Here is a 17,199-nt window from a genome sequence, read left to right as displayed (position 1 = left end):
AATGAGATATTTGCTCCCTGCCGTTTTCCTCTGCCACCCCGGGCGCGCCTGTCCCGTTCATCCAGGTCTCAGCAGATGTCCCTAAACGTCTCCAGTGCAGTAGGACGGCACGTTCCTGTCCACCATCTCCATTCTCTGACTTCCTCTGCACATTTTTTGAGCCTTGGCCTCCCCCGCTCACTGTTGCTCGTGGGCTACATTTACAATTCCTAGTTACAAAGCTACAGTGGCTGACTTCACCTCAGAAGACTTGGATTCCATATGCTCTTTCCCTGCTCCAACACCTACAGCGAGTTTCTGGAACTCCTGCAGCAATGCCGGTGCATTGCTTTGAATCTCTCGAAGGTGACAAATCTTTGCCTCGTTAGGGTGGATGGAATTTTGGGAAACAGCTAACAGTCATTTGGATCCAAAGCTGGTGACTAAGGTGGGTGATCAAGCTGGGTCATCCTGGGGACAAAAACGAAATGTGGTTCAGAAGAAACAAGCCCCAGGCTTTTCCACAGTTTTAAAGTTGTCCCCGAAGACACCTCGCAGGAGCCGCAGAAGGAAGCCGAGACAATGTCTTCTGAGCAGTCAAGCCCTCCCAAGGTGAGCGCTGTGACCCAGCCTGTACAGCACTGTGAGGACATTCTGGCCTCCGTGGCTTTAGCTGAGGTTCTTAGTCTTTTGTGTCCTTTGAGAAGCCAATGAAAGCACTAGCTCCAGAAAGAGGCTCCTGAGCTCATAATCTGCATATGATTTGGGGCTAAGGATTTCTGTGTGGAAGGACCCACACCCCAAACTGAAGGCACTGGAGCAACAAGTATGGACTCCTCAGTTTTCTCAGTGTCGGCCCACCCGAACCACGATGAGCCCAGCTCGCGGCAGGGACCTCACAGTTCTCCGGAATTCTAACTGAGCTCCGAGATGACCCGTGTGGACCAGATCCCTGGGCCGGGTCCGCCCAGGCCCCCTCAGCACGGCGGGGCCATCTCAACAAGGCTCTTGCTGGGGAAGAAGCAGGACAGAACCTGGGACTCCAGTCACACTCCGGGGCCCAGGCTTGCCACGATCTTTACTTTGGGCGCCCAAGGACCAGGCCAGACCGGCTCAAAGATCCGAGTGCCTCTCCTTTCAGCACCGGGGTCCCTTCCCCACCAACCCTGTCTGCTCTCGGCCGCTGCCCAGGGCACAGGCGTGGGAAGCGGCTATGAGGCCGCGCGGCCACAAGAGGGAGCAAGGACACGGAGTCTGGCAGCGCGGGTGTCTCCCGCCTTCATCTCCCCAGCACCCACGCAGGACGGGATCGCGGCGCTGGGTGCGCTGTGGAGGTGGCGGGTGAGTGAGACGGGTGAGGCGGGCGGTGCACAGTTCAGGTGCGTCACACGCTGAGCAGCTTCGACCGCAGCCACCTGCCTCTGTGCAGGCGGGGACGGGGGCAGAGGGCCCAGGACACCCTGGGCGCCAGGGGTGACCACCCCAATGCCTCTGAGCTCATCGCAAGCTTTTGTCAAGCTCTACTTTGTCTCCTCTTAACTTTTTGTCTTCTCTACGGTAAAAGCAACCCAAGCTCAAAGGGGAAATGAGAAAATGCGGACAGGAAAGGACACCTGTGCCCACCCCTTCTCAAAGCGCCCCATATCCTCCTTCCTGGGGCCCTCATAGATTAGTTAATGAGCAACAGGGAGCCCTTCGGCAGAATGGGAGTGCGTTTGTCTGAGCACCGCATGTAGCTCCAGGGAGACACCCCCAGGTTGCCAACCACCGTCAACCAGAGGAAGAAGGAAGCACACCGGGCGGAAGGGAGGGGAGAGGAGGAAGTGCACCGCCTCTGTGACACCTTGGTCCGGGCGTCTTAATCAGTGCAGGCACAAAGTGGCTGCAATCACTCCTCCTGACACCTGAGGATAAAGGGATTTTCCCTGGGCCTCACAGTGGGAGCATGGAGCCCAGATCTGAAGTGATAACTGTCTCGCAGCAGAAACTGCAGCCTTTCCTACCCCCGGGGCCTCCCAGGGCAGAGGACACAGACCTGTCCCCATCCCACTCCCCACCAGTACCCCACACATCATGGAGCTTCCAGGACGGCCCCAAGGTCACAGCTCTGCCCCTGAGCCAGACCTGGGAGGAAGATGCTCAGACACTGCAGGACCTCAGTGCCTCTGGAGAATGGGCCACAAGGGGCCCATCAGCTCCCCCAGAAAGGGGCCCTCTGCCACTCTGCTTGGGGCACAGACAGCTGTAAGAACAGCACAGCCCCCTCTGTTCCTTTCCTAGGACACCTCTTCCCAGACTCAGCCTTGAGGCCCAGGGAGAGGCCTTGCTTGGTTGCCAGGGCAACGGCTCCATTGTTCCCTAGCGCCAGGCCCCTCAGCTCCTGGACCCAGCTCTCCCTACCATTCTTGCGCTGGTGGAGCTGTGGCGGGGCGGGGGCCCTTCTACTCCTCAGGGCTTCTTTGTCACCTCAGGAAGCAGAGGAGGGGGAGAGGCTGACTGGTCACCATGCCAACATCACACTGCCCACATGCCAGAGGGGGAAGGGGGAGGCAGAGAGTGCGGCCAGCTGTGCAGCAGTCTGAGAAGCAGTCCCCACGTCCCTTGGTCACTTGCCCAAGGGCGACCTGCCCCGCCACAAGCCCGAGGGGCCACTGAGGGAGAGGATTTCCCTAGCTGTCTGGTTTTCTCCCAGTGTGCTCCATGTTGCTTGGTTAAACAAAGCCTGGCTCTTGGTCTGTCTTCCACACGCTGTGGTTTCAGCCAACAGGCCAGTCCCCAGCTATGGAAAAGGAGCCCAGCCGTGCCCTGGCCGAGGCCGAGGACAGTGCCAACCCCATCACTCGTTCACTCACTCTGGCTCTCCCTGAGGTGACCGTGGCGACTCCATCTCGCAAGTCAGATGTTATTCAGACCCCTTCCCCGTGCCCCTGGCAGGATTTGGCATCCCCGCTGCAGAGAGATCTCCTTCTGCCCACACGGCGGCACCCTGACTATGGCCGTGTTCAGGGAGCCGGATTCTTCTTGACTGAAGTGGCACCCTGAGCGGAAGCTAAGGGAGGGGTGTCTCGCCCACTGCAGTGGCTTGGTCCGCGTTACAGTGAACAGACGCCCATTCGGCGTGGTTACTCGGTGCACCGTACCGGAAGACGGCCGCACACTCGTTCCTTCCTTCATTCGTGAGCTTGGTAAACAAGCACCACGGACTGCTGCATGCCAGGCACTGGTGACGGACTCTGGGGACATAAGGAGAAGACAAATGTCTACTTCCGTGTCCGGTGAGAGCCAAAGCCCGGGTGCTGGGAGGCGGCGCTCCAGGCAGGTCTGCCACCGCCCCAAAGCCAGAGGCCCTGACCACTCACCTCAACAGCACAAACCACCGGACCTGAGGTTGATCGCTGAAACTCGTCCAGTGCCAGCGTCACCTGCTTTTGGTCTTTCGGTGTCCCACCACCACCGTCTCGTTCTGTATCTCTATCCCACCTACTGTGATTTAACGACAGTTTTCCTTACACAGCCTCACTTACTAAGCTCTAAAAAACGTAAAGCAGAAACTTGACATCACTGTTGTGTATTTTATGTCATAAGCTACACTCGCCATAAACCAAACAGTGCTGTGAAATTCTAAGAAGATAAAGTTGCTGCCCAATTCTGACGCCCGCTGTCTGTACTTAGCAGGGGAATTAGCAGGTGGTAGTGAGGTGATGGGACCACGTGGGCACCACGTCGATTCTTTTTGCTGTGATTGAAAAGGTTCAGAAGAGAATTGGAGAGAGAGAGGCTGTCCTTGGCGGGCCACTGAATCTTAGACCCAGTGAGAGCCACCTAAGGCCACCTTCGGAGCCTGCTCGAGCCAGCAGCTTGACACACACTTGTGAGTCCTCCCCCTCCCTCCAGAGGTCACAGTCGGCTCCACAGAGAACAGGTTGAGGGCCCCTGGATGACTTCCCTGTGCAGTCCTCCGTGTGGTCCTCTGTGTGATCCTGTGCTTCAGTTAACAGCTGAAGCTGTTACGTGTCCTCTGTGAAGCCACCTGCCACTTCCAGATCAACACTGTTTGGTCTCTTCCTGCAGCCTCCACGCGTGCACTCCACACAGTCACCTCATCTCCCCTCCTAGGGGAGCCCCAAGGCCAGAGATTCCCCAGCATTCTTTGCTCAGCAGGGCCTCAGCCACTACAGTGACTCACAGCCGCCTCCTGGATTCTGTTGTTGGTTGGCTTTTGACATTTTTCCTTCTAAGCACATTATAAGAGGAAAAACAAGCAAGCTAGCATTATGCAGAGAAGTAAGATCTGAGCCTCCAGTTCTTGTTCTCCTCCCCACCACACACACACACACACACACACACACACACACACACACCCTGTTACTAGTGCCTGAGTGCCTGCCATCAGCACCTCATTCCTCTGTGTTGAAGTATTTATTGCAGGTAAAACAAAAAGCAGTTTAAGAAAAGAATTTTCTTATCATGCGTTCTGATTATATGAAATGTCCAAAATAGGCAGACATATAGAGGCAGAAAGTAGATTAGCGGTTTCCTAGGGCCAGGGGCAATGGGGGTTGGGGTAGTGGCTAGAGGATAGGGGAGGATGTTTAGTTTTTGAGGTATTGAACATGTTCTATAATTGATTGTAGTGATGGTTGTGCAATTACATGAATATCCTCAAAACCGCTAAATTGTACAATTTAAGTGGATGAATTATACGGTATGTGAATTATATCTTGATGAAACTGTTACCAAAATATGGGGGTGGGAAGGTTGGGGAAGGGGTAAGAGGAAGCGGAGAGGAGAGGGAGGAGGAGAGGAGCCTTCATCAATCCTGGCCGACTGGGGTCACAGTTGGAGCTGCGGGGCCCAGGTCTGCAGTGATGACTGGCTCACCCCAGGAGCCACAGCCTTTCCGGCCCCCAGGGCCCCCCAGGGCAGAGAACGCGGCCCCACCCCACTGCACTCCCCACTGGTGACAGAAGATGCCAGCTGGTGCCATCCCTTGCTGTGCCCTTATAGACCTGCCTCCCCTGCCCTTCCCACCAACCGTCTCCTGTTCCTCTCCCTGACCCCTTACTTTAATAATAATCAGAGCTGACATTTACTGAGTGCTGACTATGTGTTTGGAAAGTGTTCTTTGCTTAACACTTTGGTGAGGTCAGCGGCTCACAAACCTCACTAACGGAGTTACCCTTTGCCCCCATGCAGAAGGTGAGAATTGTGGTGTTTCATGGCTTCCCGTACTACTTCCGGTCCTTCTAGCACATCCTCCTTATAAAGCCAGGTCATCCACTGATAATCCACCCGCCTCCATTCCTCTACACAGCCCACAGGATCCCCTTTAACCCAACCTGCCTCGCAGATGTGCCCATCTGGCTCCTACGTGGGGTCCGTCCCGTGAAGACTAAGCAGACTCTGAGGGAAGTTGGCTGCTTCTAGCCCTCCAGGAGAGGTTTTTTTTTTTTAAATTAAAGATTGCAAACATACATGATAACAAGAAATGAAGATACTAAATAAAAATTTCAAATATACATATATATGACAGCAAAAAAAGGATATGAAATAAACAAGAATTTATAGAACACAGACTAGTCGAAATATATTAGTTTGATATGATCTTCAAACATTATGTTCTTTCTCATTTTCTTATAATATTTTTGAAATAATGTAATTATAAATAAAACAAAATTACATATTATAGTTGAGAAACTGTCCTCAAAATTTTATGATTTATAAACTCCTTGGTTTTATTAATTGATAAATATCATATACTTGTTGATTGTACCACTTACATTTTCTAACAAAACTTCCCACAGAAAAAAATATATTTGTAATCCAAAAGCAACTAAAAAAAATTCACATTTTTAAGATCAGATTTTTGTTTCTATTTTATTATATCCCATACTTATTATATTTCTATAAGCATAATGATAGAACTTAACACCAATAGATATGTAATATCCTTCCCAAACAAATGACTATGAATTAAGTCAAGCATGTAATTTAAAGAAATCATAAGGTTGCCAAAAAGCTTTGTTTCCATTTACAAAAAAAATTCACATTTTTAAGATCAGATTTTTGTTTCTATTTTATTATATCCCATACTTATTATATTTCTATAAGCATAATGATAGAACTTAACACCAATAGATATGTAATATCCTTCCCAAACAAATGACTATGAATTAAGTCAAGCATGTAATTTAAAGAAATCATAAGGTTGCCAAAAAGCTTTGTTTCCATTTACTTCTTTTGGGGGGGTACCAGGGATTGAACTCGGGGCCTTGCACTTGCAAGGCAGAACACTGAACCCACTGAGCTAAATCCCCAGCCTCCAGGAGGGTTTAAAGTAACACAGTGATAAGCTCAGGGCTTCAGATGCATGATTCACAATTCAGACGCCAGGGTGAAAAGGGAGAGAACGGATGGGAGGGGAAGGGAGGGGATCAGTCCCTCTCAAAAGCACATTGTTGCAGGATAGTATGTTTATTGGAAATGATGCTAGAAAATGCTGCTGCTGAAATGCACCCCCAGGATTTAACAAAGATAATAAGAGCCCAGCAGCACTGGCTACGTAGCAACACTCAGTGACCACAAATAAAGTGAACAGAGAAGACAGTGTGGCCTGGGTGGGAGTCAGAATGAATTGGCGTTGGGGATCCCTTGATCATGGCTACCAAGAACTAAAGTAGAGGGGGTACTGCAATAAGATACTACTGGTCTGTAAAAAAAATTCTAGAGCTCCAGAGATCTGAGAAATAGTCTGAGGACATCAGAAGGCCGTAAGCTTTCACTGAATTCCCAAAACTAAGTAAGGTGAAGAGAAAAACTGGACTCTGCCCCATAGGACATTGCAAGTTTATACTGTAAACGTTCCCTGCGATTTTCTCCCAAGGGAATCAGGGTCATTCAGTGCAATGACTGCGTGCTGGCAAAAGAGAAAGACCAGGCTTTGGGGGTCTTACTACTGACTCTGAGACAATCCAAATCCCCGGGTATGGGTTGAGTGGGAATTAACAGGAATCAGGAAATAAATGGACTTTTGACTCCATTTCACAGTGAGCTAAGTACATTCATATCCACTCTGAAGTTATATATCCAAGCCCTGGATGTTCAGTTGGAATACATATATATGCGCACACACACACACACACACACACACACACACACACGCACATTTTTTTCTTCTACTTCTTCAGTGCTAGGTAGAATCTCCATATTGGGTTCCTGCCTTTTGGATTAAAGATCGTTGTGACTGGAAGGACCAAACAAAAACTCCTGGGTAAGTTAATTCCTAATAAAGTAGTAAACAAAACCAGTGCAAGGCTTTCAGAAGAATCACCAAGATTAGTTTCACCACAGAGAAGAAAAAAAAAAATTGATGACCCAGTGTTGTGCTGGAATCAGCTCATACAGACTTATGAGACTTAGCATTGTTATGACTTATGCATGAGAGTTTTTGTTGCGGCTGTGTCTAGATGTCCCCCAAAATTGTCATGCAGTCATAGGTGGGGCTTTTTCAGAGGTGGCTGGATCTAGAGTATGTGACACTGAATTGATTCAATGTGCAGCTGGGTGTGATGGTGCACGCCTGTAATCCCAGCACTCAGGAGGCTGAGGCAGGAGGATTGCTGTGAGTTTGAGACCAGCCTGAGCTACATAGTGAGTTCCAGGTCAGTCTCAAGTATATAGTGAGACCCTGTCTCAAAAAACAAAAAAACAAACTGTGTAATGCGAGGCTCAAGGTCACTATGGTCAAGGGTGCAAAGTACTACCCACTCTAAGTATCCCAGATAAGAGACAAGGGATAGAAGAGCTCCGGTCATCCCTTGTTGTTTTGCTGCCTTCTGCCCACCATACACTGTTTTTCTCCTATGATACCTATCTACCATGTCCTGCCTTGGAGCCAGCCAGCAATGGACTGATACCTCTGCAAACTGTGAGCCAAACAAATCTTTCCTCCTTTAACTTAGGGTGTCAGGTAATTTGTCTCAGCAATAAGAAAAGTAAGGCAGCTGTTATCACAAGTTCTTTAACATTACCTCCTCACCTTCATTCACATTACCTGGGTAGCTTGAAAAGGGCCATGGTGGGAGTAACTACACCAGGGAAATTGGTGAATCTAGGGGTTTTTCCTTTGCTCTTCTCAAAGTCTGTTTACTTGCAAACCACTGATGACATTGTCACCTGCTCACTTCACCTACTTGTTGGGCTTATGTACGTGTATCCTGGACTTGAACTATGATGACAGATTGTGGAAGAGCAGTAAGACTGTGACTTCAGTTGTAGCTGCTGCACCAGATCTGGTTTATTTACCATATCGTATCAGCACAGCCCCTGACACTTACTATGATAGATGGGTGCATGGCTAGATGGAGAGGGGCTGATTGCATGAAGGGATAGTTACACTTGTAAGAGCAGGTTGCTCTTGCCATTATTATTTTATTAGAATTAAGCAAGGACTAAAGGTGGCCATTCCCATACTATAGAGATTAAAAAGCCAAAAACATTTCAAGGTCCTTGACAGTGAGAGCTTAGATTGTGACTTAGGTCCTGCCAATGAGAAAAACTCAATGTTGATACTCAAATTTAGAACATTGACTCCATATCCAAACATTGTAGTGACAGTTTCCTGATTACCATATCACAACGAAAAGGAGTCTTCCAAGAGTCAACTGTTCTGTCCCTGGCTTCCAGCCTCGTGGGTTTCTCGACTATAGAAAGGTAGAGTCCCTCTGAGAAGTCACTGAGGAGATGCCCAGGATGCTTTCCTGGTGTCTCAGAGTTTGAATTTCCATCCTTTCCAATGACTGTGTGAGCTTTAAGTTCACTGTATTAAATCCTTCCTGCTTAAAGCAGCTACAATGCTGCTGTTATGTGCAACTGAACTCAAGTAATACACCCTTTTTTCAAGTTTTCTTTTCTATCCAACCGCTTCTCATCCTACTCCCCAGAGAGGAACTAATTTCTTATCTTTGGGGGAGGGGGAAATAGACATTATTTAGGAACTTGTCAACTTCCTGGCAATCCACCTAACATTTCTGGACCTACCACCACCATTATTGCTATTGTGTCTCTCCTATAAGGTTAACACGTCCTCTTTGCTTTGGATCTCATCATCTTTCCTCATGTCCACAGATTTTTCTCCTTATCCCCTATATCTTAGACCTTTTCTCTCACTACTGTTTACTCATTATAGAAACACCACTAAGACCTCCTCATGAAAAGAAAACAAACCTGTGACAGTTAATCCTGATTATCAATTTCATTGTCCTGAGAGACACTAGAGGATTAGGGAGCACACTTCTGAGTGTCTGGAGGTGGGTTCCAGAGGAGGACCTTGGGGACTGTATCCCGTCCCCTTCCTTTCGGGTACATTTCTGACACTCTGCTTCCCAGCTGCCCTGAACCGAGGGGCTTTGCTCTACCACACCCTTCAGCCATGGCATTTCTGCTTCAGAACCAGCTGGTCATGGACTGAAACCTCTAAACCGTGAGCCAAAGAAACCTCTCCTCCTGTAAACTGTGTCAGTTATTCTGTCCCAGCGATGAAAAAGCTGGCCAATACCACCTCAGTATTCTCCGCCCACTTGAGAGTCACCAGAGAGCTTTCTAAGAAAATCATCTACACTCCCTCCCCTTCCATTTATTCCTTTATCCGTGCAATTTAGTGTTAGTTTTCTCACATGACTGAAAGTGACCTCGTTGACCTAAGCCATGACCACCTTATGGCCAAACTCAAAGGATCTTTTCCATTACTTTTCTAATTTGATCTCTTTCAGCATCTGACAGTGTTAATTCCCAAGACCTTTATGACAACACATGCCCCAAGTCTTTCTCCAGAAAGTTCTGGTTGGTTTTCTTTATGAACTTTGGAGAGTCCTTTTTCCATTCACACACGGAGTTCTCAAAACTCTACCCCTGGGACCTCATTTTTTCCACAATCATGGTTCACTTTAGAAAACTCCATATAATTTCATGACTTCAACACTGACAGCTCCCAGGTACACAGCTCTAACCCAGACCTCTCCCCAGACTTCCAGACCATTATCCAATGGACTTCTACTCTTTTAATAACTTTCAACTCTCTGTCCAATAACTTTCGAATCTATTTCCACCTGGATGTCCCACAGACCTCTCAACCCCAACATGTCCAGAACAGAACTAAACTTCTTCTCCCAACGTTCCCATTCCCACTTAGGTAACTGTCCTATGACTGGGAATCATCTCAAGTGTCCCTCCTTTATCTCTCACAGCAAAACCGTCACCAGCAGATTTCAATTCTACCACATATAGATTCTAATGGTTTCTCTCCTCCTTACCCCTACTGTTCTGGTTCAGCCCTCTATTTATGCTCTCTCTCTTTCTCCCTCTCTCCTCTGCACACAACCAATAACCAATAACCAGTCTCACTGACGCCCTTCACAACAAATCTTATCAGGTCACTCTCTTCCTTAAATCCTCTACATGATCTCTCTCTCCTCTCTCACACCTTGCAAGGTTTTCGGGATAAAGTTCACATTCCTTGTCCTAACCACAAGGCACTTCATGATCTGGCTTCTCTAAGCTCATCTTCCACTGGTCCTGAAGGTCTCTCAGGGGGGTCTAGCCTGTAGTCTGTAGGCCCCATGGCTCCACAAGATCATAAGCTGTTACCATTATTGTGTGATTTGTAAGTGATTTTTTTTCAGGACTTGATTACACAGTGCTGCAGCACAGAATGTGTAGGTGACAACGGAAGGCTGTGCAGGGGAGGGCGCAACGCTAACTCCGCCTTCTGTGCCTGCCACATACTCTGAGTGCACTCCAGATGTTACTGCAACTTGGCAAGGAAAACTCAGTGATTCCCATTAAGAGCATTTCAACCTACTTATGTGCGCCTACCTATGATGACTGGCATCCGTTGTTATTAGGCAGAACTAAATTTTTTCATTAATTATTAAACTTGGGTGCTTTATTTCATAAAATAATTTAAGATAATCATAAAAAATAAAGGGAATTTTGTTCCTTACATACATTAACTCTATTATATATTTTATATGTGGCCCAAGATGATTCCTCTTTGCTTAGTGAGGCCCAGGCAACCCAAAAGATTGTGTACAGTAACACAAACACCAGTCACCCCACAGGTGTCTCCTTCCGCTCCTTCACCTGAGCCCCTCCCTTGTCATTCCTGAGACCCAGCTCATCACCTCCTCCAAGAGGTTTTCCTCGGGGCTCTCAAGTACCGCTGACCACCACTCTAGTTCACTCACTCAGAACTGAGCTCTAAGTTATCGTGCAGTGTCACATGTCAGTGTGCCACAGAGGCAGAGTCCCACCATAGCCCTCTTCCCTGCACTGCATATTTAGTATGTCAGCGTTCTACCACAAGACCCAAGGTCCATTCAAGGCCAAATTCCACTTGTCAGTGTTCCCAGTACCGAAGGGGCACTGAAGTTTTACCTGACTTTCGTTTATTAGTCGTTATGGTCTGAATTGTGCCCCCTAGAAACAGATACATAGGAGAATTAACTCCCAGGACCTCACTCAAATATGATCTATTTGGAGACAGAAATCATTAAGATGGTGTTCTTTCAAAAATGGAAAATTAATCCAGGCATGGTGGTGCATACCTGTAATCACTCTGAGAGGCTGAGACAGAAGGGTCACAGATTCAAGCATAGTCTGGATAACTTAAAAAGATCCTGTCTCAAAATTAAAAAAAAACAAAAGATCTTTCAGGAGGGTCTGGGGATGTAACTCAGTGAGAAGTCCCTGAGTTTGATCCCCAATACTGCAAAATAAATAAATAAATAAATATTATTTAATGTACTGCAGTGTTGATGACAGAATGGTGCACCCAGTGGCTGTGACTGTGGGCCCAGGTGGCATCTTGCCTCAAAGTCAGATTCAGATTTCCTGGACAGAAAAACTGGCACACCACTGTGAGCCAGGCAAGCCCAGTTCCTACCATAAGAATGCCACCTACTTCTCCTTTCATGCCCCACCAGAGCTCCCCAGTCTACCGCCATCAACTTTCCCAACATTAAATCACCCTATTCTCCTGCTCAAAGCTCAGTCATGCCTCCCCATAGCACTTAAACCCAAATCTCCACGTTAAAGCCTCTGCTAGATTCCCCTGACACCCAGGTAAAACCCTTCTGCCTCAGTTTCTCTGCTCTTTCTCCACCTCCATTACCCTTACCTGGCTAAGCTCAGGGTCACTTCCTCCAAGAATCCTTTCCTGACCTTTCACCTTTTATTAGCCTCTCAGTGGATGCTCTCGGAGAAACTTGGCTTTATCTTGCCAAGACGTTATTGCGGTTTCGAGGTGGGAGATCAGGGCTGAGGTAAACCAGACAACTAACCGGGCAAAATGTGTCAAAAGTGGTAAGAACTCATGGCTAACAAGTTGACTGAGATAGTTCCTAAAATGAGAGCTCGTGCACAGAACACAGGACCCAGTGTGACATCAGGCTTAAGACTGAGTACTGTAGAACAATCCAAAAAGTGCTATTTTTCAGTCCTTCATTTGAATCTGGTGCTGTTCACAGGACCAATCAGAAGACGCCATTTTCAATCCTTCATTTACATGTGGACACACCAATCAAAAGACACCATTCCTCACCTCTCATTTACATCTGGTATGAAGCCAAGTGAGTCTTTCAATGGGGCAGTTTAAATCTGGCAGCCGGACAAGTGAGTTTTTGATAGGATCACCGTCCCAATGCCTAATTTGCATGAGAAGGAAGCCAATCCAGGAACACTGGATACAAAAGACCCCTTTCCCTTATGTCGTCCTGGCTGGGGCCTCTCTGAGCCCTTTTCACCAGCCTACTTCACTGTGTAGGGCGTACATCTTTCCCACTTTAAATAAATATACCCTGTGACTGCCTTTTCTGTGTGTCTTGTGTGATTCTTTGTTTGGGACATCAAGAACTTGGGAAGAGTCCCCACAGGTCCCTCCATCCAATAACATTTTCTACCTACACATTATATATGTGGTTACGGGGTTAATGTTTATTACCCACATCAGATTGGAAACACTGTGGGTGTCAGACGCTGTTTTGCACCCGTTGATTTGCCAGTCCTTACCACATTGCATGACATAGATTAGATACTCAATTAAAATTTCGTTAAATAAATGAACTGAGTTCTACTCCTCAATCCATTAAAACAAAACCAATTTATTTGAAAGAACATGGAATTCACGTCACACACCTCCTCCAAACAAGTCTCTCTCTTCTTTCTTTCTTTCTTCTTCTTCTTATTAATTATTATTATTACTATTATTATTATTTGGTACTGGGAATTGAACTCAGGGCCTCATGTTTGCTTGGGAGGCACTGCGCCACTGAGCTACACCCCCAGCCCTCCAAACAAGTCTCTTGATGACTTCACACTCATTAGCCTGGTTACAATTTCAGTTTTCTATCACCTTCTGGGTTACCTTGCTGGTCAGGGTCCCTGCATGAAGCAGATGGCATTCACAGATGGGGTGACTGAGGAGAATTCAGTGGAGGGTCTGGTTAGGCGGTGCCAGTAGGGTTAAGGGAAGCCAGCAAGAGACATTGCTGAGAATAATGGGGATTTGTTAGCATTCGCAGGGCAAAGGTGTGAGGAAAGGAGTGAACACCGGCACCGAAGAGAGAGAGCTGCACAGGCAGCGAGCTCCCTGCCAAGAGGAGCACACTTGAGGGGTGGAGACCCAGAAGGGAGAGAACTCGAAATTAATATCCCAAGTCTGTTCTCCTCCTTCTCAGTCTCAGGCCACTCAACTACATGGCCAAACTCAATGGAAGCCAGGGGGCTGAGAGCCAACTGATGGGTCCATAAAAGTCAGCTTCTAGGACGTAGGGCAGAAAGCAAATGAAGAGCGGAGCTACAGGAGAAAATAAAGCCATCCAGCCCAGAGCTGACACGCCACACGGCTACTTACAGAGAACTCGGCACTGCTTCTGTTCTCCACTTATGCTAGTCTTCTTTTTTGAAATCTCTCCCGAATTGAAAGTTCTGTTGGACCTTCAAGTGGAAGATTTTCCCGCCAAGCACCATGGCGGAAAGTCCGTTTTATATAATGTAAGTCCTAACTCAGAAGGCTCAGCTCTGGTCTTTTAACACTAGCTGGCCACTTACATGGCTTGCTCTCTCTTTCAGAGTTGTCACATCAAGAGTAAAAGAGACAGAGAGGCAGCCGAGTATAGTGGCTCACACCTGTAATCCCAGTATTCTGGGAGCTGAGGCAGCAGGACCCATGTTTGAACCCAGCCTGGGCAATTTAGCAACTTAATAAGACTTTGTCCCATAATTTAAAAATAGAAAAAGAAGTGGAGATGCAGCTCAGTGGGAAGGCCCTGGATTCGATTCCCAGTTCTGCAAAGTAAATAAGCGACACAAATTGCTCCTGCCTTCTGAGTGCCCACCTCATCCCCTAGCATTGTCGCAGCTTCCCAGCGCTTTGCAGTTATGAGGCCCCTTTTGGAGTAAATGCGGTCCAGTCCCCGGGCATCTCTCTGAGGCCCAAAGCATGCATGTGGACCAGAGGCCACATCCCAGGGACAGGGGCCAACGACTCTTGCTTTTGTTCTGGGGAGCAGGTGCCTCATCTGTCCTTTTCGTCTCTGGGGTTCAATGGCTGCGTCTCAATTTCAGGCTGTAAAGTGTTGCGCTCAGGCTCTGTCTTGCCTTCTTCTCACTCCACCTTAGTGCTTGCCACCTTTTGCTTCGGGCAAGTTCTGAACACGGAGCACGCTGGCTATGGGGAATTCTGATCCACACACCCATAGGCTGAACGTGCCCTTCCCCACCAAGTTAAAGCACTCCCTTTAAAAACAAATCAGAAGCTCTAAGTTGTCATGAGTCCCCCAGGCCATGCCTCCCTCATTTCCCTAACCTCTTCTGCTCCATCCTTCCTAGTGGCGGCTCAGTTCCCATCCCTCAGTTGCAGGGAGGTCGTGTCCTCCCCTTTGCCCTTTATCACTGGGTCAGCAGAGGAGGACCCTCCTGCCTCCCATCCCAGCAAAGGCTTCGATGGCTGTTGGAGAGGAGCACCCACTGGGTGACACTCCCTGCCTCTGACCGCTATCCTCACAGCAGCTGAGTCGATGAAAGGGATTCCGACCAGGAAGCCATGGTGCCCAGGGCGCGGGGCAGTGGGTTCGGGGGTGCGGAGGGATGGAGGGGACCCAGGTAAGGTGACTGCCCTGTCCTGCTCTTGTCCCAATGGGGGGCCTCCCAACACTCTGTCTTCAGGACTAGTTTCTTTCCTATGCCTTCACTAGGATGAATATTTTTTAATCCCCTCTTAATAGTTTAAACATTAAAGAGAAAAAAAAATCCCCAAATCAAAGCACAATATAAAGCAAACACATCAGGAAAAATAACGAGACAAAAGCTCTCTGTCCAAGCCACAGAGGAGAACTCCTCTGATGTCCTTGGGTGCCTGCGGTTAACCCTCTGATGCCCGCAGATGCCACCTCCCTGTCTTGGCCTCCCTCCCCTCTCCTTGGCCCTGTCCACTTCCAGAGGAGCAGGGAAGGTTGTTTGCCCTCAGCTGGGCTGCGGACAGGCAGATCTCTCCCCCCGCCACACCCTGCCCACCACAACCCCTTGCATCTCAGCACCCCTTCCTACACCACAGAGGCAAAGGAAATCTCCCGTCACGCTGGAACACAAGTCTGACCCAACAGGGTGCAGCATGGCACGAACGCCTTGGGTGTGTTCTCTCTCGCTGCCCTTGCCGCTTGCTTTTTCGTCCACACACTGTCACCAGCAGCCAGGAGCAGGAGACCGGGAGATCGTCACAGAGCCTTCTGCACTCTGTTTGTACACTAGCGACAGCTTTTATTGTGTAAGCACAAGGCTGTGGACAAAGGACTCCACCGTGTAAGCCACACCCATTACCTCCTGTGAGCTGCAGAGGCTCCGAGGAGGGAGTTGGGTGTCCTTTCACAGCTCCCATTTCATCCACCCACTGCTAAGACCACAGGACACTCTCCCAAGAGCAGCATTTCAACCACTCTATCTGCCTCACTTTTTAAACAAAAGGGAATTTGGGCTAAAGTTGCTGACCCCCCCCCATTTTTTGACCAAATCTGCCCCCAAAAACATTCAAAACGCCCGCTCTTCTTGCCATCGTGTTTCCCACACTGGCCAGGAGCTGGTGGCTCCCTGAACCGGTGGGGAGCACAGGGTGAAGTCCCGACACTGGCGGAGAAAGGCGTCCTTCTGGGACTCTGAGCAGCAGTTTGGAAAGCAAAGGCCTAGCTGAGGCTGAGGTCGCACGATTTAAGGCACAGATCAGGGTCAGTTTGTGTGTCCTGTTCCCATGGGTGAGGATAAGTCTACGAGATAGAAAAAGGATTTAGGAAGAGACAGGAATAAAGATGGCAGATAACAGGCGTTTAAGCAAAAGGCTCTGTTAGAGTGTAAAGTACCAAAATAATCATTGTTTGTTTCTGCATTCTGGTCACATGTCCTAGAGATGCATCGGTGCCCACAGACGTAAACCCTGGTCCTCAGGAGCTTACTGCCCAGTGTACCCCAAGCACCCAGCTTCTGGGTCTTTGTTCCCTGTTCTGCCACTTGATTGTACATCTGTAAAATGGTGTTCCTTCCTGCCCTAGGAAACTTTAAGAAGAAAGAGCCAGAAGTTGATTATTTAATTTAAATTAAAATATGTCAGGAGTCCTGGGATTTAGCTCAGTGGGGCCACTGCCTGGGACCCAAATTTGATCCCCGGTAATAAATAAATAAATAAATAAATAAATAAATAAATAAATAAATAAATAAAATATGTCAGGAACACACACACCCAAAAGAACTGAAAGCAGGAGTCCAATACCTCCCTATTCAGACGCATCATTCACAACAGCCAAAGGGAGGAATAACCCGGGCACTCATTCACAGATGAATGATCAACAAAACATTCATACAATGGAGTACTATTCAGCCAATAAAAGGGGATCAAATTCTGACATGTGCTACAAAATGTGGGTACATTCTAAGGATGTTATGCTACAGGAAATACGCCAGATCCAAAACGGCAAATATTATGATTCCTTTTATATGGTTTCTAGGATAAGCAAATTCATAGAAACAGACAACCCAATGGATATTACTGGACTGACAGGAAGGGGAAATGGGAGTTAATGTTTAATGGGTAAGAGTTTATTTTGGGATGAAAACAGGCTTGAAATGTATAGTGGTTATGGGTGTATTTTACTGTGAATGTCCTTAATGCAATTGAGG

General features: G+C 48.0%; 1 protein-coding gene across 1 annotated transcript; it reads left to right on the top strand.

The window, feature by feature from the left end:
• Positions 1-893: 893 nt before the first annotated feature.
• On the top strand, positions 894-3,021 carry LOC104854252. The gene is made up of 2 exons (XM_010612690.2): positions 894-1,320; positions 2,740-3,021. Exons 1-2 carry the CDS (start codon positions 910-912, stop codon positions 3,019-3,021), a joined length of 693 nt encoding a protein of 230 aa, XP_010610992.1. The 5' UTR covers positions 894-909.
• Positions 3,022-17,199: the final 14,178 nt, after the last annotated feature.

Source organism: Fukomys damarensis, unplaced genomic scaffold (assembly GCF_012274545.1).
Source record: "Fukomys damarensis isolate Sample0158 unplaced genomic scaffold, DMR_v1.0_HiC HiC_scaffold_27, whole genome shotgun sequence".
NCBI classification, from domain to species: Eukaryota; Metazoa; Chordata; class Mammalia; order Rodentia; family Bathyergidae; genus Fukomys; species Fukomys damarensis.
The sequence above is the reverse complement of the archived record's forward strand: the minus strand, read 5'-3'. Positions and strand labels throughout refer to the sequence as shown.

What these genes read in the sequence shown, in the direction of transcription:
- LOC104854252 (XM_010612690.2), top strand. Translation starts at nt 910, where the DNA reads ATGACCCGTGTGGACCAGATCCCTGGGCCGGGTCCGCCCAGGCCCCCT. An exon ending in GTGCGCTGTGGAGGTGGCGG is followed by an intron (nt 1,321 to 2,739) that starts GTGAGTGAGACG and finishes CTGTGGTTTCAG; the next exon opens with CCAACAGGCCAGTCCCCAGC.